This window comes from Pectinophora gossypiella, chromosome 3 (assembly GCF_024362695.1).
Source record: "Pectinophora gossypiella chromosome 3, ilPecGoss1.1, whole genome shotgun sequence".
NCBI classification, from domain to species: domain Eukaryota; kingdom Metazoa; phylum Arthropoda; class Insecta; order Lepidoptera; family Gelechiidae; genus Pectinophora; species Pectinophora gossypiella.
In genome coordinates, this window is record NC_065406.1 from 12,575,834 (window position 1) to 12,601,497 (window position 25,664).

Here is a 25,664-nt window from a genome sequence, read left to right on the forward strand (position 1 = left end):
ATGAAACCTAAGCCCCCACCCTCGGAGTAGACTCCTACTCCGAACCCCAAACGAATTAACTCAAAAGTCCGCATAAACTTTTGAGTTATGAAGCGGCTTCCCGGCACGAAGCGAAAATAGGCAGATACACTTTGTTCATTGAATACTCCAATATAATAACACTCGCGAATGTCTTCCGACTAACTTAATGCGATCATTAACCACAAAACACCACTTCGTATTAATTATTTAGATTACTCAATGAAGAAAGCAACTGTCCCGTTTCCGTCTCCCGCCGAAAAGCCTTTTTCAATACCTTACAAAATCAATAACGAACTAGTGTTGCCAATAGAAATAACACAAATGAAATAACCCAAATAACAAATAAACGAAACGTTGTGCAATACGACGCAGTGCGAAATATTTCTAAATTTTTACTAAATATCTTGATTTTAGACTGTAGAATGTGTTGAATTTCATTTGGCTGTGATTGAAATTCTTATAAATTGTCTACGCAACTCTTCTGAAGCTATAATTTAATTACATATCTGAAAATACGCAAAGTCAGGTTAGTGTTGTTTATTGATTTTTATGTATTGGTATTGTTATGGGACGTTTTAATTTTATAAAAATGGCCTGTTTGCAACAGTGTTCTGAAAGATGACGATACGATGCATTGGTTTACCATCAAGACCTAATTAACAATATAACCGCTCTAATTGTGATAGTATATTCATAACACTGCACTTCTGTTGTTGTCCATAATATTTGTAGCAAAATAAAGAAATACGTACCTATAATAAAAGTATCCCTCATGATAAAGGAAAAAATGAATACTTCTTTTTTCTTTATTCAGAACATCTTTTGTTGTGATATCAGAGACATGTATTTCATATTATTACACTATCCCTATTTATACACATTATATATTTTGTGTCAACCCCATTAACACATCTTCTAACATTAGGATGGCCGTAAAAAAGTGTTGTATAGAAACTTGTAAGTCACGTTCAACACGGAAGGAAGATGTTGGTGTAACCTACCACAAGTTCCCTAAAGAAGTTACATTACGTGGCTTGTGGTCGGACGTGACACGGCACACTTGTAAGGATGCTATAGAGTTTGTCTGCTCGAGACATTTTTGTAAAAGTGACTTCCAATTGTACAAGGACTGTAAATACATATTGAAGTCAGGTACATAGTACAACATTCTTGGCAGTAGAAGCTTGCTACATGTTATTTACTTATACTAGGCCCTGCATGGAGAAGAGCAATTTACATTTTGAATTGGACAATATTTCAAATAATAGTAATCATGAATATAATTGGCATTGCTTTTTATATGAAGAATACAAAATTATTATTATAATAAGTATTATAACTAAAAGCCTTATTGAAACAAGGGAATAGTAATAAAATTGTTCACTTCAAAAATTAAAAGGATAAATATATTATTGTAAATTTGATTTGTCTTTTGGCTTTTTCTTTCTTTATTTACTTTGTTGGTTTGTTTTGTTATGTTACGATTTTTGCACAATTTTAGATTATTCCGGTTTCATTTGATGCTGTATGTCTGACTACCCCAATGAGCTTATATTTATTTATACATTTTTAATTTTATTATTATGTATTTGTCTAAAAACACACAACGTCGATATGAAGATTGTTTTGTGAACTTACTCTTTACTCCCGCTATGTTGGTACTATTTACCTGCTTGTCACCTGCTAGGGCAACACTTTCATAAATTTTGAAAGTGTGGTAGCACTGCAATTCTGTCATCTTTTCATAGCGTTTTGTGATTCCCGCTTATACGGTTTATAACTTTTCTCGAGATCGTAAAAAGTTTAAAATCACAAGTTAAATAGCCGTAAAATAGTATATTTTCGTGCCAAATTTGTGTTGTGCCGTAATATGAGTGAGGAAAGTGTGTTTAATACCCCGCCTACTGCGGAAAACGAGGTTCAAGAACCTCCACAATATTCTCGCGAAGAAAATGTAAGTTCTTCCAGTAACGACTGTGGGGACACTGAATCGGATTCAGAGGGTCAATCCTCACGTCGTCCAAACTAGAGATCCAAGCGTAAATCACAATACTGAGGGTTACGATCCACGCATTGATACCCTCATCACTCAAGTAAGTCAACTTACAAATTATGTACAAAACTTTTTGCCGACGTCATTACTCGGCTCATCTGTAGCTAATTCAGTTAGCTCATCCTCTTCTAACAAATTTTTAACCAAACCCAATGCTGTACAACTTAATTTGGGAGAAATCCAGACTGTTACAGACACCACAAAGGTCATTAAAAATACATCTCAAAAGCGTGTGGACGAATTAATCGATTACAACACTTTAATAGTGATGGTTAGAAAGAGGTGAAGTACTCTAAAGTCTTCAAACCCTTTTAGCAAAGCCGGGCTTTGTGGAGCAAAAACTTAATACTGAACTTTGCCATCTAAATAAAGGCAAAGATTATCTTGCAACAACTGAAAGGGCTATCGCAAGGCTTACTAATGGCTTACTAGAACAGAAAGAACTAATCTGTAACAATTTACAAGAAATTGTTACTTGGGCTAACAACTCATCAGCTGAGTTGAACCCAACTAATTTGTATGAAAAGATATTAATTTCTATTCTATTTTCTTTGTTTGTGGCTGCATCGTCCAGAAACGATGATTCTGCCAACATCAAGGTTCAATAGAAAATACTTAACATTAAAATATAATTTTGATCGGTTAAGTCCTGTATTTGGTCCGGCTTGTACTCATTACAAAAATATGGAACAGATGTTACAGGTAGTTTGTGAGAGGGCCGAATGCCTATAAATTAAGAGGGGAATGGATTATCTCTGAAGTAGGTAATAAAAACCTTCAGAACACATTGAGGAGATTACCTCCAAGTGCCGAACATTTATACAATACAATACAAATACACTTTATTGCACCAAAATAAAAAGAAATTACAAAAAGACTCTTAACTAAGTAAATGGCAAATGGCGGCCTTATCGCTTAAAGCGATTTCTTCCAGACAACCATAAGGTTCCATCTATTTGACCAGAACACCCTCACGCCGGTCATACAGTCACGGGGAGGCACAAATTCCTGGTTAAACGTTCCATCTTACCTGAAAGAAAATAAACCATTTGCTAAGAAGAGACCATCTGAAACTTTTGTGTCAATCTCATGATTCACACCAGGACATGAGTTAATAGGGCTCCGCCTAGTACTTCAACGCATACTTACACATACCAATAGCCAAACCGTAGTGTACAATAGAGAGCCCCCTATCTATCCCCTAGCTACCCTTCTGTGTAGCATCCGCACCTCGCACATTTTTAATATTGATGAACTGGATCGCGGAGATCCTACGTTCGAGAGGAATTCGTCGAGTTCTAGTCTACCTAGACAATTTCCTCCGGGCCAAGCAAGACTAGACCAAGTTGATTACTCAAACTGCGGAAGTTGTAAGTCTCTTGGAATCCTTGGGATGGCGGATAAATTATCTAAAATCTATACTGAAATTGATTTCAGTATACACACAGTTGACACAGGAGTATTTAGGGATCACTGGGAATACAAAGTTGAACAGGATGTTTCTATCAAAAAAAAAAAAAAAAAAGTTAGAACAGTCCATAGCAAACATAAAACAACACATTGCAAAAAAAAAAAAAAAAAAACGTACTAGGTCAGTCAAACTTCGCCAACTTTGTTATTCCAAAGATCCGCCTCCATTGTTCTTACCTTCAAATTTTTCTGAAATATTTTAAATTCAATAAAAAATTGTTACTGGTGTTATCCCCACAAGTACGGAACGACATGAAGTGGTGGAGCAAGTCAACTCCCCATACACCCACTCACTGACTACCGATTCGGTGGACTCGGGTTGGGAAGCTCAGTTGGACGAGACCCTCTTATCGGAATCTTGGTCGAAAGAACAGAGGAGGAAGCACTCGATCTGGAAAGAGCTTTTCGCAGTATATGCATTACATACATAAACAGCCTATATACGTCCTACTGCTGGGCACAGGCCTCCCCTCAATCAACCGGAGGGGGTATGGAGCATACTCCACCACGCTGCTCCAATGCGGGTTGGTGGAGGTGTTTTTACGGATAATAGCCGGGACCATCGGCTTAACGTGCACTCCGAAGTACGGAACCGTCTTACTTTTTCGGACAATCAGGTGATTCAAGCCTGAAAAGTCCTTACCAAACAAAGGACAGTCTCCCAAAATGATTTCGACAATGTCCCCATCGGGAGTCGAACCCGGACCTCCAGATCGTAAGCCTAACGCTCTAACCACTAGACCACGGAGGCTGTTGTTGCTGTTGGAGATGTGTATTGATTCGGGATCAATTCCATCGTCTGCAGAATTGCCCATATTCTAGTCCAGTTCGACAGCCGAACATTGGTCTCCTACATTCGGAAGGAAGGGGGAACGCGCTCTTTCAACTTATTCAATCTGACATGCAAGTTGTTGAAGCTGACAGACAGGCTGAACATAACCCTGTCAGCACACTACCTCCCGGGGAGGTACAACTGCACTGCCGATCGCCTCTCACGGGCACGGCATATATCGGAATGGCACCTGTTGCCCACTACAACAAACCGATTATTTCATCGTTGGGGCACACCAGACGTCGATCTGTTCGCGTCTGCCGAAAGAGCCGTGGTCAACATGTACGTCTCATTAGACTGCAAAGATTGCTCAGCACTCTTCTCAAATGCTTTCATTCAAGTGTGGGAACTTCAACTGGGCTGGACTTTCCCTCCACCCAACCTCATCCCTCGAGTTCTGGCCCATATGAACAGCGCCAAGGGTCTGTATATTGTAATATCTCCACTTCGGGAAAAAATATATTGGCTGGAAGACTTTAGGTCTTGGGCCTTACAGGTCATGGGTTCCACCTATTACGATAGAGAAGCTCGCGGAGTGCTTAGTGGACACTGCCACGAACTGTTCACCCTTACAAATCGACCAAGTGAACCTACAGGCTTGGTTACTTAAAGCTGGGGGCAACAAACTAGTAACTGGTCAGAACCCGAAAAGCAATTATTATATAACAGTTGTTGGCAATCCACAACGAGTACCTATTTTCCTGCAATTAAGGGGTGGTTCAAGTGGTGTGACGAAGACGTGTTAGTAGCACAAGTCCAGAAAGTCACATAAATGCAGATTTTTAGCCTACATACACTTGGTGGAGAAACTTGCATACAGTTCGATTCTAATCCATAAATCTGCAATATTTACATTTTGTATAATTAGACGGGACCGTAAGTCTGATGACCAATTATTACTATGACAGATTTCAGCATCATTCAGAGCAATTTCAGCATCCAACAAGTCAAAGCAAAAAAAAAAAAAAAAAAAAAAAAAAAAATCTGCCTGTTTGGGTTATCCAGATTGTTCATTATTTGATTGGTAAGTTGTCCCATAACCAAAAATACTTTATTTGAAATCTCTTTGGTTCAAAGACAGACACTGCTATCCATAGGCAGTCAGGATGGCAGCTCTTAAAACACCCTAGCTATATAGCAAGCAAATGTGCCCAGTTACTTGAGCAAGACGTCTTATTGAAGTTTCTCAAAACAGAGGGAATGAGGTTGATAAACTGAAGCACCTATTTATCACTATAACAGGACAACCATAACCAGCTTCTAGGACTGTTATTGGCAGATCAGCTGTGGCCTCAGCAAGCTGGGTTGAAAATCATCCCATTGATGACATACTATCATGAGGCAACTTGAAGAATCAAGATACTTTAAAAAAAGTCTATAGTATTTCTTTACAAGAAATACAAAAGAAGAGTAATACATCTCATTTACTGTTTAATAATGTTGTGCCTGAATAATAATTTTATAAGTTTGAATAAATTATTATGTGGTGATTGTTTCATAAAAGTTTTTAAGAAACAATAAATATTATAATTTTCACATAGCGTTTTGTGTTTGTCACCAGCAGATATCAAACAGGTCTTCATATCGACGTTGTGTGTTTTTAGACAAATACATAATATAATATTTTGAATTACAACAAAATAATTATTATGTATTGAAAGAAAAACACACAACGTCGCAGGAATATCTTCCTGGTGAAGGACTATGAAAAGATGACAGAATTGCAGTGCTACCACACTTTCAAAATTTATGAAAGTGTTGCCCTAGCAGGTGACAAGCAGGTAAATAGTACCAACATAGCGGGAGTAAAGAGTAAGTTCACAAAACAATCTTCATATCGACGTTGTGTGTTTTTCTTTCAATACATAATAATTATTTTGTTGTAATTCAAAATATTATATTAAGGTTTCTTTGCAAATGTATCTTCTTCTTCAACTTTGTTGTTTACTTATATTGTTCTTTTGTTCTGTTTTGCTATAATAATTGAATCCATAATATCAATGATTATTTCTTTTCTAAGTTTAAGTCTTCCCAGTTAAACTAAAGTTTGTATTTTAAAATTATGTTTTTCTAGTAGCTAATGGTGCTAATTCCTGTAGACACCATCTAATTTTGTTTTTAAATTATACCTGTCATTTTCTTATCCACCAAAAAGGTAAGGGATGGGTGATTGACAGCTGTTATTTTGAATTAATAGACCAGGCGAATCAAATAGGATCCTGCTAGTATGCAACCCATTTGAAGTGTGCTGGCAACTTAATTTTGTTGGGTCATTGGCCAATGCAAAATTTTTGGAGGGTTGTTTCAGATTTGTGCTTAAATTGATGTGGGTTCCATAAATTGTATGCCTGTCTTGATTACCCATCCCTTTCCTTATTGGCAGATAAGACAATGACAGGTATAACTTGTGTAGATAATGGACAATTCAAGTTTTGTATGCAAATTGTGTTTGATTTTACTTATTTGATTGTCAATTTTTATCTTATTTTGTTCATGTTGTAGTGATTAGAAAATGTTGAAATTTTTGGAAAAATGTATTTATTGTCTCAACAAATTACAATTTGATAAGAAACTTAAACAACAAAAAAGCAGAAAAGTTTTGTCTACATTATGCATATAGTTATTTCAATTTGGATGTTCAATTTCTAGTAGATATACCTAGATTGAATTATTATTATAATTTGTAGTTTGTGCATGGATGCCTGGTAGGTTGGTGGAAAATTGAATTGATTGATCAATACTAAATTAATTTTAATACTGAAGTTTGTTGTGTTTATTTATATTACAGATGCTATACCATCAATTTTTTCTTGGACCATGGCTGACACAAGTGAAATAAAACCGGCGACAACAGAAGTTGCAGAAGACGTGGAAAATGGAAATAATGATAGTGGCGACAAAGCTGATGAAAACCTGAACAGTAAAGAGACAGAAAGTGAAAATGTAGATGCTATCAAAAAGTTCATTGAAGAACAAGAGAGAGAAATAGCCAGCAAATCTGGCACTGCAACACCTTGTGCTGATGACAATGATCCAGAAAAAGAAGCACCTCCAACCAAAGGCGCAGACATATTAAATATTACTGATGGTGATAAAGAAGCTGTAAAAGATGCAGAAGGAGATACAATAGAGGACAAAAATGAGAAAGAGTTGCAAGAAGAGACATTGGCAGTTGCTTCAAGTGTCATGGATATGATTTTAAGCGAGTCTGAAGCTAAAATTGCTGAAAAGAAAAATGTGAAGCCATTGACGAAACGTAATTTAGAAACAGTAGATAAGGGTAAGTTACAGATTATACTTACTGCAGTTAGTGGCTACATTTTTAATATGCAAGAAAGATTTGAAAAAGGTAACAATATTATTGGAAAAAAGTAAATGTAAAATATGTATGTACCACCTTTTTGTTACGAAAATTTACAATAACTAAGATTTCATTTCATTTTTGTACTACATTTTTATTAAGCTAGTAAATTCTGTAATAAGTTTTAAAGAAGTGTTGTTTTGCCTAATTATTATATGATTTTCTGTTTATATTTTTCCAGGTAACAACAGTATGGCGTTATCAGTAGGTTCGAAGGTAGAGGCGAAGGATTTCACAGAGTTGTGGCATACGGCGCAGATAACGGAGGTGGATTACGATGAGATGGAGGTGTTGGTGCACTATGACGATGCAACCAAGAGGTGAGTGAATCTTTACAAGTCAACATAGAACACTCACTGAATCATGAATGGTTCGCAGTTTCTGTTAAGTATAGTAAGTAAATGTTTGCAAAAACGCGCCAAGAATTTGTTTTGAACAACTGTTTTTGTAGTAGATTTTGAAATAACAAATAACCGAAATTTTTGAATGGACATGATATAATGATACTGTGTATACACAGAAATAAAATTCAAGCATAACTGTTTCGTCCCACCAAGCGAAGTGCGTGAGGCGCACTTGTTTATGAGTTTTTTTTGACGTAACTTATTGAAGATTTGCCGGAAATGGCATTAACTGCTACCGGATAAATGTGAGCGCTGAGGGCTCTCAGACGGTACAAAATTTGCGACAGCAGGCCTAAGGGTGCCCAGCTAAGCAGTAGTTGTTGACTCGACGGGTTTATTTTGGAATAGCTATTGTAGAAAAGCCGTTGTAGGAGGAGAGTCCTGGCAATTGACTAGTAACTCGCCCCACTGCCTTTCAACTCTAAAATGTTCCATCATACACCATGTTGTTGTTGTCAAACCTTCTACGAAAATTCAAATTATTTCCAGACACGACGAGTGGATTAGTGTGAGTAGTCCTCGATTACGACCAATGGGTAGCGCACCGCCGCCGGAGCCGATCCCAGAGCCACCCGTCAGTTTAAACCCAGTGGTCGAGATCACACCTCTACCAGCTATGATCAAAGACGAACCTAAAGTGGAAGATAAGCCGAAGCTAACGTATGCAGTAGGAGAGAGGTGTCTCGCTAGATGGAGGGATAATAGGAGATTTATTGCTACCATTAATCAGGATTTGGGGAATGGTAAGGGATGAATTAACATGTAGAACTTGCAACTCCATCCAATTTAAGTTTTAGGCAAAGAAACGAAGGATTTCATAACAGTGCATATGTATAATTTTTTAAAGATTCTTTGTCGGAAGATGTTTTTAAACACATACACTATTCTCTTAGCTTTTATCATTATGTAATTTGGATTCAGATTTGTAGTTCCATCTACACCTCCTATCTATCCTTCAAACTTAAATCCACCTGCCTCCTCCTTTACATTCGTACACTTGGTGAGTTCAACATTATCCTTATTTTATTCCTTTCCTATGTGCATGTTCATCTTTATCATATTTTTGTTTTTCTTGTTATATGAAGTATGATTCTTTGAAGTTTTGAAATTGGAGCATCGATTTCTGAATTGTCTTTAAAAATAAATAAAACAATTAAGTATATAATGTAAATACTAAAACCACAGCCTACTAGAATTGCACGAATGTTTTCAAAGCATGTCAATATTGAAGTCAGCCAGATAGTTACGACTAAGTTGTGCTAACACCATGAACAAATCGAAACGTAAGTACAGCTGATTTATTTCTATTTACAGGTAAATATGAAATAATATTCGATGACGGAGTGCGATGGACTTGCCACGTGAATAGGATCCACAAATTCAAGGAAAGTTCTGGAGTATTGAATATTGACACGACAGGGTTGCCTAACACTAGTTCCACACCGTCTCCTGTCTACGGTCCCGGCCCTAGCAATGCTGACACACCTAAATCACTCCCGGTCTTTAACACCCATCTCTTTGACCCCACTCGTGACTATTTAGGTTCTAAAAGCGAAAGGCGTGAAATGAAACGCAAGTTAAACATAAAGGAAATATTCAATATAGGGCAGAAGAAAAAAAAGATTATCACGCCGAGAGTGAAGACGCCACGAGAGAGGATGCCGAAGATTGTAAAGGAAAAGAAGGCAAGGGTAATGAAGACGAAGGTGAAGATAGGTACGAGCGCAACAGCATCAAAGAAAGATATACCTGGTAAGTTTACTATTAAAGTTTACTAGAAAGCTTACTATTTGAATTGTTTTTACTCCTTCTATAGACGGTAACCTATCGCCGTGCGGTCGCCAAGATTCATGATATCTTAGGAAATTAATTTCAAATGACTACAAATTTTCTTCTCAAGATATATTCTGTTTCACAATTAAGCAACTTGCTACGACAAGCAAGCAGCGGCTTGCTTGTGCGTCTGTCATTTAAAAAACATATTCCTCCATAGATGCAGTGGCGTCAATAATAGGCACAGTTACCAAAGAGGCATGCGCCGAAGAAACGAAGGATATTAAACCCGAAGTAGAGAAGGAGAGAGAGAATGAAGCGCTAGTTGAAACTGAAGATCTTAAGGTGGATCTTGATGATACCCTTGATTTGGCTAACAGTGAGACTTTGAGCGCTCCAGAGTCACAAGACATGAAACATGAAGATGACCCTGTAAGTTGTGCTTTTATAGTTTCCATTGATAAAATCCTCTATTTCGTTTCAAAAATGTCTACTAAATACAAACTTTTTTAAACAACGTTGAGTGTATTATTGATAAATTTGACTTTTGAATTTCTGAAATTCGACTCAGAAACAGCTTAAAGCATATTGCAGTTTATTATAATGTTATAACTTAATTATCTATTTTTAAATATTAGGCATTAGATGAAGAAGTGAGACTTGTGAAGTTCGAGAAACAAGACGATGACAAACACGAGGAGGTTATTGACAGGATTAAGGAAGCAATTAACAAACTCGAAGACGGATTGAACCAAGAGGTCAAAGTAGAAGTTAAAGAAGCAAAATCCGAGGTGAAACCTGAAATAAAATTAGAAGTGAAACCCGAAGTAAAAGAAGTCGTAGAAGAGACTGTAGACCCTCAACCAGGAGTAAGTGGCACTCCAAAAGAAAAGAAGAAGAGTCTGTCAAAGATAAAGAAGGCTAAAAAGGTGAGGTTGTTACAGGAAAAGAAAGTTAAGAAACAGGTGGAAATGGTGAAGGGTGAGTTGGAAGAGATGAAGAAGCAAGTTGCAGAGTTGAGGAAGAAGATGAACGAGGATTTGATGAAGAAACAGAAATTGGAGCAGCAGGAACTTCAGCCGGGCGAGTGGTGCTGCCGGTGGTTGAATGGGCAGCCTGTGGGCACTGTCAGCGAGGTCGAACATGACGTCAAGGTCGACGCCAGTAACAGGCCCGCGCTGCCAAGGCGAAGCGTTCAGGTGGGATTTAGATACTTTTGAATAACATTATTAGCTTTAATTGACATGTCATCATTTTGAAACGATTCGTCAGTCTACGTAACGGAGGTATTGAATGAATGGTGGGTCGTATAAGAAGGCTTTTTCATATACCTAAGAAAGTCGGGGTGGTGTATGGTAAATCGAAAAATATAAATCCATTTACTACCAAGGTTTCTATTATTTGGTGTTTCATTGCTATTGCAATGGTTTACTGGCCTGGGAGTCTCACCTTGTTAAACTAAAAGAAATCGTCAATATTAAAATTATTGTAAATTGGTTTCAGGTTGAAGACACCAGACTGCCTCCTGGATGGACAAAGCACTTTGTACGCAGGAGTCTTGGCCATTCTGCTGGAAAGTGGGATGTTGTTTTGATGAAGTAAGTGCAAATGTTGATCTTCGGTCTTAGTAACTGCATTTATTAGTTTTAAAAAATTTAATCTCTGTGATTATATATGGCAAAACAGTATATTTTAAAATGCTTTTAGTGGGCTTTTAGAATAAAGAAATGTAATAAATAATTTGATTGATTCGTTTCCCACTTTTTAGCCCAGACAATCGGCGTATCCACACCAAGACTGAAATGCGTCATTACCTTGAGCATCACCCGGATGAGTCTCTGAAAGATTATGAGAGCGTGCTTTTGGACTTTGGCATCCATTTGAAGCTATCCAGACGTATGGGTTGGTGCACGACTACACCCGATGGCGAACAGGAACCACCGGTAGCACCATTGCCAACTGGGCTTCTAAGCACGACGTCGCCATTACTGAGGAGAAAGTCTAAGCTAAGCTTGAAGAAATCCAGGAAGGAACGCAAGCAGAAACTCAAGATCAAGATGAACCTGCCGCAGCAAGAGAATGTAAGTTGAGTTTTATTTCACAAAGCAATAGGTACTTCATTGCACACAAATACAACAGTAATTATCTAGCCATTCGTTAAGTCAAGTCTGAGTAAGTAGTCTTTTCGACCAATGAGGGGACTAGCTTGCAATATCTTAAACTCTGAAGCAAACTAGTGATGATTTCACAAACCAATATATCGAGCGCAAACCCAGATCTACCGCGTCACCGAAAGCTCTTGAAGGCTAGATCATGGAGCATTTTAGGAAACTATGAAACTAGATATAAAATAATCTTTATCTTAGGTGATTCCTGCTGTGGACGATGCTGTGGCGGGACCTAGCGGAGAGATACCCGTGGGTGCCCCGACAGATGCTTCTGTCGACGTGCCACCTGAAAATTTACCGCTGGAAGATGGATGCGGTAAGTTTTGTTTGTTTCTATCTTTTTCTAGATCGAAAAAGAAACTTATCCATGATACGCTTAGTTATAGAATAAAAATGTCACTAAAAGAAACACATTATCCTTGGAAGAAATTGGTGGACCCTAACAAAATATAAAGAATATTAAATGTCGGAATATCTGAACGTTTGCTTCGTCGAGAGGTTTCGCTTCACCGTTATGAACAGATTGTTGTTAATCAACTAAAAAATATTTTTTCAGTGTACGTCGGATCTTTGAAGGTTCAAATAATAGAGAATTTGCTACGCTGCCCTGCCGAGGGTTGCTTCAAGAACTTCCGTAACAACACGTTGTTGAAGATGCACATTAAGCATTACCACCGCGAACTGAGAAAGATGCTGGGAGCTACTCCAAAAGTGCTCGACTTGGCGTATGCTAGAACGAGACCAAGCGATGTCGAAATGAGGAGATTGAAACTCGAAGCTGAACAGAAAACTATCAAAGTAAAATTACCAAAGCTACCGAAGCGCATAACCGAACCGAAGCCAGAAGTTAAAGAAGCTCCATCCCAGCCGAAACCTGAAATAGCTACACCAGTGAAACTCGAAGAGAAGATACCACGCTCACTAGACTCTCCCAAACTCAGGATCGCGTTGAGTAATAAATCGGTTAAGCGACCGAAGGTTCTTCTCCCAGTAAGGCGACCAGACCCGGTGGAAACTATACCAGAGTTACAGAAAGACGAAAGCGATGCTGAAGAGAAGCTCTTAGAACACAAAGAAGAAATTTCCAAAACAGAAGAGTTGGACTTCGAAGCAGCAATTTCAACGCATACGGTGACGAAACCATATGGGGAAGTGAAACGCAAGAGTGATAAGAAGAAGAAAACATTTGCCAGTATCTCGAAGAAGCCTGCAAGTGAGGATGAAGAATGGTTCGCGTTGAATAATTCCGATGTGGAGACTCGGTCGAGTTACCCCAGATCGGGCACTCCAGATTCCAAGTTGGATCAGAAACTGGTGTCGTCAGAGTCCAATGAGGAACCAAAAGAACCCAACTACATGTACACAGAGAGTAAGTTACTTTTTTATATTATATTTATCGAATTGTGTTTTTAGGGTTACTAGCAAGACAGGATATCTCAAAGGGGAAAAAAACAGGACCTTGATAGGATCAGCTTCTTGTCTATCTGTCAAGACACTATTTCAGCGACGGGTAAGGCAAGCTTCTAGAAACTTCCTTGTAGACTTAGGTCAACGCAATCTAGTAATAGGACTGTCTGTGTCATATATTTTATCAAAAAGTGTAGTGGAAAGGCCTACTTAAGTCTCTTTTGTAACCATGTTCTGTTATTTTGATGCGATGAAGTGCATTTGAATTTAATTGAAAGGTCCTCACTGTAGCTTTTGTTGATGTCTCAGCGGGCGAGCGTATAAAGATAGTGCACATGAAGCGCGAGGAGATCATCAACTGCCACTGCGGGTTCCGCGAGGAGGATGGGCTCATGGTGCAGTGCGAGCTCTGCCTCTGCTGGCAGCACGGACTCTGCCACAACATACATAAGGAGTCTGATGTGAGTACTCTGTATATATAAGAGATTGCGGCTCGATGGGTGGTTATTGAGTCCCGACGTGCTGGCTGAGTAGTAGCAGGAGAGTAGGATGAGTAGAAATAGCGGTGAAAACAGTAAACACCAACAGGAATACACAGTTTATTAATTAGCACTTCACAAACAAGAACTTAACGAAATTAACGTTGCTATATTTAAAATTCAATGAAGAATTTATGACCACAATTAAAATTAGTGGGCACGGCCAGAGCTAAGCAGTATATGTCTGCTCTTATCAAGGACGGGGATACAGTGCGTCAGCGTAAAATGAAAGGAAATGCAGAATGGAATTAGAATTTCGAAATTTAAAATGATTGACTGTCAGAAGGAAAGGCTAGTATGTGCAAAGTTTGTTCTCCAACTACAAGATCATCAGACGTCACTGCGGATTACGGTAGTGGGGAGGGGATAGAACTTGTCCACATGCGTTTTGAATGACGCGCCCTTGTCCAGATACGGCGGCAACCGCGCTTCAGTTACGTTGCGGGTACCGCACGATTCGCACGTCATGACAAGAGCACGCTTGAGCTCGTAGGTATGACTCGCTTTGACAATGAATTCTATTGATGCGTTGCTGATGCTTCCCGCACGTTGTCACACAATTTTGCTGTTCCCACGTGTCTGAACGAATCTGTGATTATGGCCCGTCTAAAACGTTTGATTTTTATAATGGCGATAATGGGTTGACTAATCATTTTAGTTATTTAGAGGCAAGCTCTTTTGAGAACTTATGTCTCTCCCCATCTCGTTAAAATTGATTGTTGCTCTGTCTGCCTGAAAACCATCAATATCATGTAATCCCCTCCTAGGTACCAGAGAAGTACACTTGCAGCATCTGCCTGAACCCGCGCCGGGGGCGGCGCTCCCAGCGGTTCCTCCACGACCAGGACCGCTTGTACGAAGGTCTGCTACCGGGGGCGAAGCCCTGCGAGTCCTTGCGGCGCTCCCACGAGCTTTCAGGGAATCTGCACCGCATTGAAGACGCGCTCCATGCGTTACGCGTCAAGTACTATGTTGCTACGTGAGTGTTGTTTTGGCTGCTTTTTACCTGGGTTGATATTCTTTCTGATTCGATTCCTGATGAAGACATTGTTGTAAATCGCAAGCTTAATCACTTGATTGTCCGAAAAAGTAAGATGATGCCGTGCTAATGAATGCTCTTTAAGCTGTTGGATTAGCTACTAGTCGTAAAAAACGTCTCATCCAACCCAAACTGGATCAGCGTGTTGGTATGCTCCATAACTACTCCGGTTCATCAAGGGATGGCCTGTGCCCAGCAGTGGCACATCTGTCGGCTGTTTGTGTTATGTGATGCTCTTTAATTTTGGTCTTCAGTAGTTATGACTTTTGAGAAGCTCTTGGGAAATCAATATCGCAAGCTGATCCAAATTGGCAGATTTGAATGGAAGTTACACAAAAGATACTAAGCCTATAAAATACATTATGATAACATCTCCTTTTTTTCTGTTTCTGTTGTATGTCACATTTGGAGATACACTTGTTTGATCTCCTAAGGCTGAGATTTCCAGACACAATAGTTAAAACAATGGGGTTTGGATTTTAAAAAGGCACTCGGTAGTATGACTTTAAAGCTATTTCATTCATTGGACAAATCCAAAACATTATAAAATTACTTTTACAGTAAGAAAGACCATCCAAAACTCTACCTGTGGGCTAAAGACTGGGAGACGAGTGAGCTGGTGATGACTCAGGAGCGCCTCAACTCGGATTATTCGGACCTGAGCATCATGATCAGCAGTGTCGGCAAGGAGAACCTGCCTGTCAGGACGGAGGATGTGCCCATGGATATCCGCACACCACCCTCTGAGGAGCCTGATGCAGACAGGTAAGTGTTACTTAACATACATTGACTCTGGAGCATCTCAACTCAGACATGAGCATCAGCAAGCAGCCTCGACAAGCAGAACCTGCCTGTCAGGAAAGAGGACATGCCCATGGATAGGAGTGTCCCAGCTCGAACCTGGGGTCACGATTTGCAGGGCCCGGGTTCGAATCTCAGAGGGGAGACAAATCACTTTGTGACCCCAGTTTGGTAAGGACACAGATCACCCGTTTGTCCGAAAGTAAGGTGACCCGTGCTTCGGAGATCACGTTAAACAGTCGGTCCCGGCTACTATTTGCTTTGTATGTGTACTCATGTGCAATCATGAGTAACCCCGACACCAACGTTGATGAAGTTGTTCGTAGGCCTTTTTACCCCCACGAGATAAGAAGAATTGTCAATTTCGTTTCGTTTACAGGTTCTCCCAAAAGGACAGTCAGTTGGGCTCGCAGTCGCTGCTAAGCGGTCTTCTGTCCAGTCCCGGAGGCGCGTCTCTGGATCTGCCCATCAGTACTACAGAGTTGGAGCGCTTGGCTAAAACCGTGCAAGGTTAGTAGTCAGTACCATGAAAAGCAGCGACAAGCACCGATTGTTATAAAAACATTTGAGAAATAAAATTGGATTAATTGCGAATGGACCTTTTTCGTTGAGCTGATCATACCATCTTTTACGGGGTCTGTCTCGACTTCTGTCGATTGAAGACGGGTGTCTTGAGGCACCCAGTGAGTACCACTTCGGCGTAGACCATTACTTAACACAATCAATCACTGCTACTATTTTTTTTTGGACAAAAATATATGGTAATATTATGTACAATAAATTTAGACGCAATAATTATTTATCATTATTATTTTTGGGCGGAAGGCAAGAGAGAAACCACCCTATTTTACCTTAAAAAGTAGCACGGTGAATGCTACACCGATAAGAGCGTGGCTTTTAGTGATGTGAATTACTTTATTTTTCTGTAACAGCGGAACAGGAAGCCCAGCGGGTGACCGCTCCGCAGCCAGAGGCCGCCATAGAGAACAGCGCGTGTCGCGAGCGGCTGCTGCGCCACATCCAGCGCTGCCAGGCGCTCATTGACGCCCGGCTCGACTCCATCGAGGCGCAGGTTGCTGGTATGTTATGTGTCTTGTAATATAATACGGCACGTTAACCCGCAGGTCCCGAGTACTACTTACTGATGTTAGTAAGTAGTATTTACATGACTCACGTGAGGGGCTTCTAGCAGCTCAATAATAACCCTGACTCAGTGACACCAGGGTCGATGAGGTTCGTAATCCACCTCATAACCCACACAATGGAAGAAGTATAGGGGGCTAAAAAGGCCAAATCAAAACAACTCATCTAAAGAACATTTGCGCATATAAAAGTAAGTGTGCAATGCAAACTAATGTCAAATAGCAATATTGTTTTTTTTTTAGATGAATAAGCTATAGTCCGGCAATCTCGTGCGCGACCCTCCTGCGGGGCGACAGACGGTGGCGGGGACGGGGTAGCGCGTCATCATCTTGACATTCTAGAACACGGCTGCACACGTAGAGAAGTGTGCCAGAATAAATCTTGCGATAAGTTGTACTTACTTGTGACGTAATATATGTAGGAGTGAATAAAAAGATAGAACAATTTTATTTTATTTTTATTATTATGCTTGACGACCAATTATTAGGAAAACTAAAATATTAATAGATTGTTTTATTATAAATCAATTTCCATATCGCTTTCATTTTCACTCTCCGTTTGATATTCTTCGTCACTTCTCTTTGATTTCTCCGTGTTTTGCTCATTAATTATTTATGTACAACCTCCTTAAGTTGTCTTGAGATCGCCTCACTCATCCTCAGATATTAATCTCGTGTGCGTCGCCCTCAAAGTAGTACAGATTATGAAGCACGTGTTGCCGCTTCGGCTGCGCGGCCGAGACTGCCGTACTTGACGCGCAGATGCACGCGTTTCCCTTCCCCGCTACACCACCTGCTACCCGCTGACATCTTAGCTACCCCGTCCCCGCCACCGTCTGTCGCCCCGCAGGAGGGTCGCGCACGAGATTGCCGAACTATAGTTCCCTACTATCTTCCTCCCATTATTATTCTGATTAAAATAAGGAGGAGCATTATAAGTAGAAACATAATTCTATACATAATGTGATACAAATATCAAGCAACAATTATTTTTATATTATGCTTCTGCCATTAGATTGTATTTTTGAATAATTATATACCCGAGTAATGAGAAAGTAGGCAATTATCGCGTTAAATCTGCACAACGCCATCTATATTGTTTTTGGGGAACGTAGCTTGGAAAGTCTCTCATTATGTTAAAATTACAGAATTGGAATCGCAAGATCCGTCATTCGAGGACGACGAGACGGCAGACTACTTCCCGCGCACCAAGCAGACCATACAGATGTTGATGCGGGACCTAGATACCATGGAGGAGCTCGGCGTCATCACATAAACATGACCTCACAGTTACATTATACACATAAACGTTCTATACACGGTGTTAGTGGCAACGTAACGAATATTGAGGGGCATGATTCGGAGTTGATATCAAGTTGAATTTTCCGTCGTTACACTTACACCCTGTACAAGTATGCACGGGTAGCCATACAAGTGCGTATGGGTGATAGTGATATCGTAACAAATAGTAAGGGGGGTGATTCAGCTCATTCCGAGTTGATATACAGTGGAATTTCCTGTCGGAAATTTCATGAATATTATAGTGGTTTATAAAATTTGTCATTTCCATACTTTTGCGACGGAAAATTCCACTTGATAACTACTCAAAATAATGGTCTGAATCATCCCTCAGTTTTCGTTACGATGTCACTAACACCCGATATACTTCTAATGGGACCCAGCAGTAGCTAGGCACAGAATTACCCTGGTGAACGGGTATAAACATGAAAGGAGTCTCTTCATACTCACTACAGTTGATATATTATTGACGCCTCTCGGAGTAAACTCATTCAAAACAAAACACACTCACAGTAGCAAAATAATCGTGCACTAAAATTCAAAAACCACGTTATTGTATGTCGCTATTTATCTGTGCTTAGCCACTTACACAGTTTCATAAATAAGCCACATTAATAAAGGCCATAGTGGCATATTAATGCCTATTATATTGACAGTACGATTTTGAAGTCTCGCCAGCCGCTCATCGATACGATTTCTACTTAATTTTTGAGCCACAAGAATGCTTCCATGTTTATTTCTGTTCACTGGCTTTCCTTGAATCAACCGCTGCCGTATGCAGCATACTTCAGGTTGCAGTTACTCTTTTATAATGTATGTTATGTCATCTGTTGGTGTTAAAGTACGCCAGACACGCACCAAAGCGGGCACGGCTACGTTCACGCTATTATATTTCCCGTATGACGTATACAAGATTTTATCGAGCAATGGCAATATAAAACCTTACTGTTCACAGCGGGAATATCTCGTGTTCATATTCATTCATTTATTGCAAAATATAATATTCGAGATATATTGCTTCTCGCCCGTCCGGAGTACGTGAAAATTCGAATGGATTAGTCGCCGTGTGAACGTAGCCGATGGGTTATAAGTTGTAAACAACCAGTTAGATTTAATTCCTAATGATAATAAAAATCTGTTCTCGATACGTGACTATCCTTTGGTGGATATTGAATTGTAACCAATGTTTTTTGTCTACGTTAACCTATCGCTGTTCTATACATCTGGACATTTATGGGTTTCCCCACCATTGCTGTATTGATGTGAGTAAATGTTTTAAAGTGAAAATAGATTAAGATATTTTAAGTCAAGTACTTAGTTGTATTACTTCTTAGGGTTGAACTATATCTGGCAGCACGCTATCGCATGCTTACACGCGTGATTGCATGCTATAGCATGCTTACGTATACGATCGCACGCTGTCGCCTCGTCAATTCTGTCGCTTTCTTTCACTCTAGCAAACGGCAGTTTTGAACTAATAGAAAAGGATAAACTATAAGAAAGATGCGGTGCTGCCAGATGTAGTTCAACCTTTATTCTACTAAAATAAATTTCACAATAATATAATGTGATGAAGCTTTCAAAAAGCCAATTTAGTGAACCTACTTATAATCGTTTAGAACAGCATTTTAATAAACTGTCAGTTACACAATGTGTAGTTTTATGATCTCATTCTGAATGTATTTTTAAATAAGTGATTTCAAATATTTGTGTGAACGTTAATGCACTTAAATAGCTGAGAGAATAGGATTAGGTTTATCCATGTTTACCAAAATATATGTACAGTCTACAGTCAAATGCTTGTATTTTCTTAATGTCCCTCGCAAACTTCGCATTTTTGAATATCAGATTTGTTTCCATACTATAGGAACACTATTATATAGAGCAATACATCTTGAATACATCAGCCAGTAGCTAAAGAAGCTGACCTTACTACATGCAAAAATGCCATGACAATTCTGCTATCCTATACTATACCTAGGGCGCCGACCATCTAGGTCTGGTTCTAGTCTAGGTCTTTTATGTATGTATGATTCGTGGTATGTATGTGTGACATGGATGTATAATATCGTCACTGGAAAGGCAATATTACATAAGCGCCAAAATATCCTAAAATAGTAGTCCATGTTGATATCTATTGCTAAACATAGATATTAAAAAAAAAAACAATGTAATCTTACGTTGACAACATTTAAATTGGATAAATGGGTAAAAGGTTATGACAAAAAATTAAAAAAATACTTTTCCTTGAAATGGCATTTTGGCGCTTACGTAATTTCGCCTTTTCAGTGAAGATATGTACATTTATTAAAAAGAAAACAAGACATGAAGTTTACCAAAATTTTATTACCTTAAAAAGCCCTAAAACTACATTCAACCTTCATAGAATTTAGGAAGTTGGTCACCCAGGATGACAGAGCGCTCTACACCCGCCTCAGTAAGGACTCCGAGTCTCACCACACCACCAGACGAACCATCACGCAAAATGGCCAGTGTCAGCGTGTTGGTGACAAAGTCCATGGCCTGTTTCTTGGTCATGTTAGGCTTGAAATGAGCATCAACATAGCCATATACGTAGGTGGAACCAGACCCACCAATAGAAACTGCTTGGCGTTGCAGCATGCCTCCAATGGGTACCGAGTAGATTTGACCTGCAGACAGAGATTGCATATTGAATAATATTCTACTGATCAATTCTTTATTATTAATATTAATGTTTGTAAATAAAAGACTAAAACTAATAGGGCACTTGAAAACTAATAGGTCATTTGACAAATCTACCGTATGCTAATTTTTTAATATATTCTTGCTGTTTATGGGAAGTGGCCCATAGCTAGTCTTTATGTTGTACCCTGATATATCACGGAGATCTGTAGCTGTAGCATGCAGTCAGCATGTTGCATATGCCACTATAAATGAGCCTGTATGCTACAGGAGTTGGACGTCCCATTTTAAAAGTTATAAAGTATGTTACCTCCTTTCTTCTTATCCCAGCCGGCGACCAAGATACCAGCAACCAGCTGATCCCTATAGCTGTAACAGAGCTCTCTGAAGATGGATGCTGCGGTCTCCACCAGTGGCTGCTCACCCAGCTCCATCCGGTGAAAGTCTGATAAAGAAATACAACATTTTCTGTGAATTAAATAAAATGTTGTATAAGTGCACTACCTATATTAGCATGATGATTATTCAGATCAGATATTAGTGATGTGTAGTTATTAAAAGTAATACATTTTTGTGGCTACTATAAATTTGCCTTCAATGTTAAAATTGGAAGTACAAAGCTTATAAAGCCATCATATAACTTACTAAGGTGGTACTTGACAATATCAGCGATCGCTTGGGTATCGGCAGCGGACCCTGAGCGACAGCAGTAAATATGATCAGTGATCTTTGTGAGCTTGTCAGTGACCCTGTTGGCGATGTAGGCGCCGGTGGTGGTGCGCGAGTCGGCCCCAATCACTACACCACCATCGAACTCGCACGCCATGATCGACGTGCCCGTGCTGTGAGGAGCGTTCATCCAACTCATCTCGGGGTCGGCATACGCATTCACCACTGACGCGGCCATTTTTCTGCAAATATTGTTAGGTTGTCTTAGTTTTATAGATTTATTGATAGTAAGTAAAGAGAATTTTAGAAGTTTAAGTGGTTACAAGGCAGAATTATGCGGCAAAGTAAGACTTTAAATATGTAGCATCATTGTAGAGCAGGTTATGTGTAACAACAAAACGGAAAAATAATACCGTCAAATGTATAAGTTGGAGAGGGCAAGAAGGAGTAAACAGTAGAGTAGAAAGTATATTGCTTGAATACTTACATGATTTATAATGGAAATAAACAAAATATTAATTTCTGAAAGTCACGATTTAGCTTCCTCCGGTTTGTAAACTGTCAACGTCAAACGTCAAATCAAATGTCATTTGTCATTGTACGTTTCTAGGTACGCATGTAGCAAAAAATTGCTTTACATAATTTAACAGCTAAATATGAAAATAGTTACCATTATAAAAGTCACCAAACAAACAAATTATAGTTAAATGCTTTTTTTTTTACACGCTTTATTTACAGAAAATCATTTTATACCTACTTCAGATTTTTATATTTAATCATGTTTCTTGTATTACTTACGTAAAATGGAATATTTTATTATCATTTCTTTTTACGCAGATATTTTTCATAGCTTTTTCCTAGTTGAAATTCTATAAAAAAGGCAACAAGTCGTTGAACATTTATTTTTTCAACTTTTGGCCAGTAATCAGTGTTGATTTATCACAAGGTTCTCTACAAATAGTATAAAAAAAATCGTGGCTCTTTTTAGACATACATTGCACCGGTCTCTGGAGGATTTTTAGGTCTATGTTGCAGGCTTCTTAATTGTTTTGAAAATAAGCATTGTTTTGATTTGTAGTTCAGTAATGCTACTTATTATTTTATTAATATTAGTGATGATTCCGCCAACAAGACAGGAGTTTAACAAGGGGTGGGTATATTTACCTTTGTCTACCCCTTTGGGGATAGACGCATTATGCGTGCTTCGTAAGGCATGTAAAGCCGTTGGTTCCGTTCCGACTACCACTTACTAAAGTTATTGATTTGTAACGACTATGTACCTACTAGTAAGTAATTAACGGACCTGACTTACTTTAATAAGTAACTGTCCGTATGTACTTGTTACCGTTTCCTGGGCAATCTTCGAAAATGTCTTTCACCGATGATGGTGGGTCAAGTACTCAAGTGTAATAGCGTTTGTCATATAGATCGAGAGACGAGGCATAAACTAAACTTGGTACAAATTATACCCAGTCAGTTTTAAAAGTAGACTTCGTTCGTAAGTACTTCTAGTAGGTACCTACTTTTAATTACAACTGGAAGCTAAGACGGGAGTGGGTAGATCATATTAATAGAGAAGTACTAGGTAGATATTGGTAAAGTTTTCTTTCCGATAGAACATTATAGTTTGTATCTATCTATCTGTATCTGTAGATAGATAGATAGCAAAGTAGGTACACATGGCATATGAACATCAAACATTGTTGAAAGGTGAAAGAAAATCGCGCCGTCACGATGCGTGGGTGTCCGCCACTCATTAGCACCCCTTGTCCCGCCGAAAAAAAGTAAACGTGAAAAAAATAAAAATTCGCCACGCGCCATTTTGTATGTCATCCCAAAAACGATGTTTATTTAAACGTTATAAAAGAAGTTGAATGAGCGGACGTTTTTGATGAATCACCTTTTTATAAGACGTTTTATTCAAAAGGAATATCGAATTGATATTTATTCATGAACCTTGATTCGCCACCGTTGTTCAAATCGACAGCACACGCGCGTCTTAGAAATGTCCCTATAATATGAGATGACATACATCTTGATATTTGCGATTTATATTTAGAACGATAGTCATGTTGTTATAAATAGACCACTTTAGTATCTAATTAGTACAATTTACAATGCTATTTTGTATCTACCTAATGTGTTTAAAAATATTATATAAATGTCATTCAGTAAAAATATCGTTGTTTATCAAAAAAATGATTTATTTATATGCCATCATCAGATCTGTTAAAACTTCTGTCTTTACTCATGTCTCACGAAATCCCTTACAACAGGACATCATCCGACACATCAAGGGGACGCGCTGACGACGCCCAGCGGCTGATGTAGCGAAGCCGTTGCTGGGGGAGGTTACTCACCTTAAGTTTGAGAGGTCTTTCAAGCTTCATGTCTCCACCACATTCGCTGCTGAGCTGCTTTATGCGAACTTCTGGTCAGAGGGAGTAGTGTTTCGACGCTTCAGCGAGGCGAAGACGGACAATAAATTCCCTGAATAGTTGACTTTTCTCCTCCTATCGTGTGGGCTGTGAGGTGGAGTACCAACCTCATCAATCCTGGTGTCAGGGTTACTATTGAGCCGCCAAAGGCCCCTTTTACGATCAAACTAAAAAATATAATATTACATGTATTCTTAGGTTAAGGTATATATATATGTATGGGCCTTAGTTGCCGAATCAAATAAATAAATAATTGCACCAGCTACGGCCCAATCCTTTAAACCATAAGGTACCAATTAATATCTCACTTTAATAAAGTATCAAAAATTAAATTCGCAGTTGCGCTCACGTTGCTCAGCAGCAATAAGTAGGCGTATTATTGAACTGGCGAGCGCGGCCGGTGGAAGTGGCTGTCAATCGCACTTGAATAATAGCATTGCGGCCGCGACATTTTGTATTTATTTATTTCATTCTATACCCTCCTCCCCCGCACAGACAATGGCCAGATGTTGATATTTTTTCAACATCACAACGTATTTTGTGTATTGTCATGGAGATGCGTTGCCGTTGGATATTGACGCGCTGAATTGCCAGCGGAAGCTTGGGAAGTAAAACATTGTATTGGATTAAACTATTATTAGGCGTAACTTGGTGAAGGTGCCTATAAAAACATATCAAATAAAATCAAATTATACTTTATTGCACAGACATAACACATGAATACAGTACAAACAAAACAAACAGTACAAACATATCCATAATACCTAATACCTATTTTATTGCAGTAGACATAAGTATGCTTTCGGAGTCTTCTTCGGCTCGTGGTACCATGTATTAAGTATCATGTTAAGATGCCATCATGTGTGTAATCACTTTCTTCTTTTCTCGTGTAGGTTGTGAGGTCAATGACCAACCTCATCAACCTGGTGAAAACCACATAAACTTTTTTATAATCTCATTCGGGTGTGATTTAAAAACCTCACAACAGACACGCTAGTTTCAATGTAGGTAAAAAAAAATGTGGTCTCTGTTATTACCCACATAGAAAGTAATGAAGGACTTTCCAAGCTACGTTCCCCTAAAATAGTATAGATGGCGCTGTAAAGCTTTAACATGATGGCGGATGCACGAATTGATTACTTCCAAGCAATCATTCGTAAAAGATCCGCTTCATTGCTGAACAGAGTACGGCGGAGCGCCAACACTATCCTCCAACCGATAGCAGAGCGGTTTCAGTGTCCTATTCTGGGACACTGGAATGATATACATATGAGGGACAGACCCCTTATTTATAATGTAAAATATCATGCTTTACTAACACTAGATATATAAGTAATTTTTCTTTGTCAATACTAACAAACTATGGAAGATTATGATTCCGAAATAAATGATTATTTATTTAACGTCTTAATTAATTTAGCTATATTCGCAATACTCGGGTACATAATCCGTACATCGTGAGGAAACCCAAATTCTCGAGAAATGCATTTTCGGAGGTATGTGATCTAAACTGTGAATGTGATTGTTCGTGGTTTACACTATACTTAAAGCGACATTTTGTTTTCTTCTTAGAACATGGTAGAC

The 25,664-nt window shown here is 38.9% G+C and overlaps 2 protein-coding genes across 3 annotated transcripts; one reads left to right on the forward strand and one right to left on the reverse strand.

Moving 5' to 3' along the window:
* Nucleotides 1–360: 360 nt before the first annotated feature.
* On the forward strand, nucleotides 361–20,106 carry LOC126382059 (PHD finger protein 20). Of its 2 annotated transcripts, XM_050031750.1 has the most exons (18): nucleotides 361–547; nucleotides 947–1,173; nucleotides 7,165–7,656; nucleotides 7,919–8,057; nucleotides 8,631–8,884; nucleotides 9,456–9,893; nucleotides 10,135–10,346; nucleotides 10,553–11,113; nucleotides 11,418–11,512; nucleotides 11,683–11,995; nucleotides 12,281–12,398; nucleotides 12,639–13,451; nucleotides 13,799–13,950; nucleotides 14,796–15,007; nucleotides 15,629–15,832; nucleotides 16,248–16,378; nucleotides 16,801–16,947; nucleotides 18,159–20,106. In XM_050031750.1, the coding sequence occupies exons 2-18, from the start codon at nucleotides 948–950 to the stop codon at nucleotides 18,284–18,286; spliced, it is 4,635 nt and encodes a 1,544-aa protein (XP_049887707.1). In that variant the 5' UTR covers nucleotides 361–547; nucleotide 947; the 3' UTR covers nucleotides 18,287–20,106. The 2 variants fall into 2 exon arrangements, with proteins under 2 accessions (XP_049887707.1, XP_049887708.1); XM_050031751.1 differs by lacking the exon at nucleotides 947–1,173.
* A 529-nt stretch (nucleotides 20,107–20,635) lies between these two features.
* On the reverse strand, nucleotides 20,636–22,237 carry LOC126382156 (proteasome subunit beta type-6). Its single transcript, XM_050031932.1, has 4 exons — nucleotides 22,130–22,237; nucleotides 21,619–21,884; nucleotides 21,284–21,418; nucleotides 20,636–20,960 (listed from the first exon to the last, which is right to left on the reverse strand). Exons 2-4 carry the CDS (start codon nucleotides 21,878–21,880, stop codon nucleotides 20,683–20,685), a joined length of 675 nt encoding a protein of 224 aa, XP_049887889.1. The 5' UTR covers nucleotides 21,881–21,884; nucleotides 22,130–22,237; the 3' UTR covers nucleotides 20,636–20,682.
* Between the last annotated feature and the right edge of the window lie 3,427 nt (nucleotides 22,238–25,664).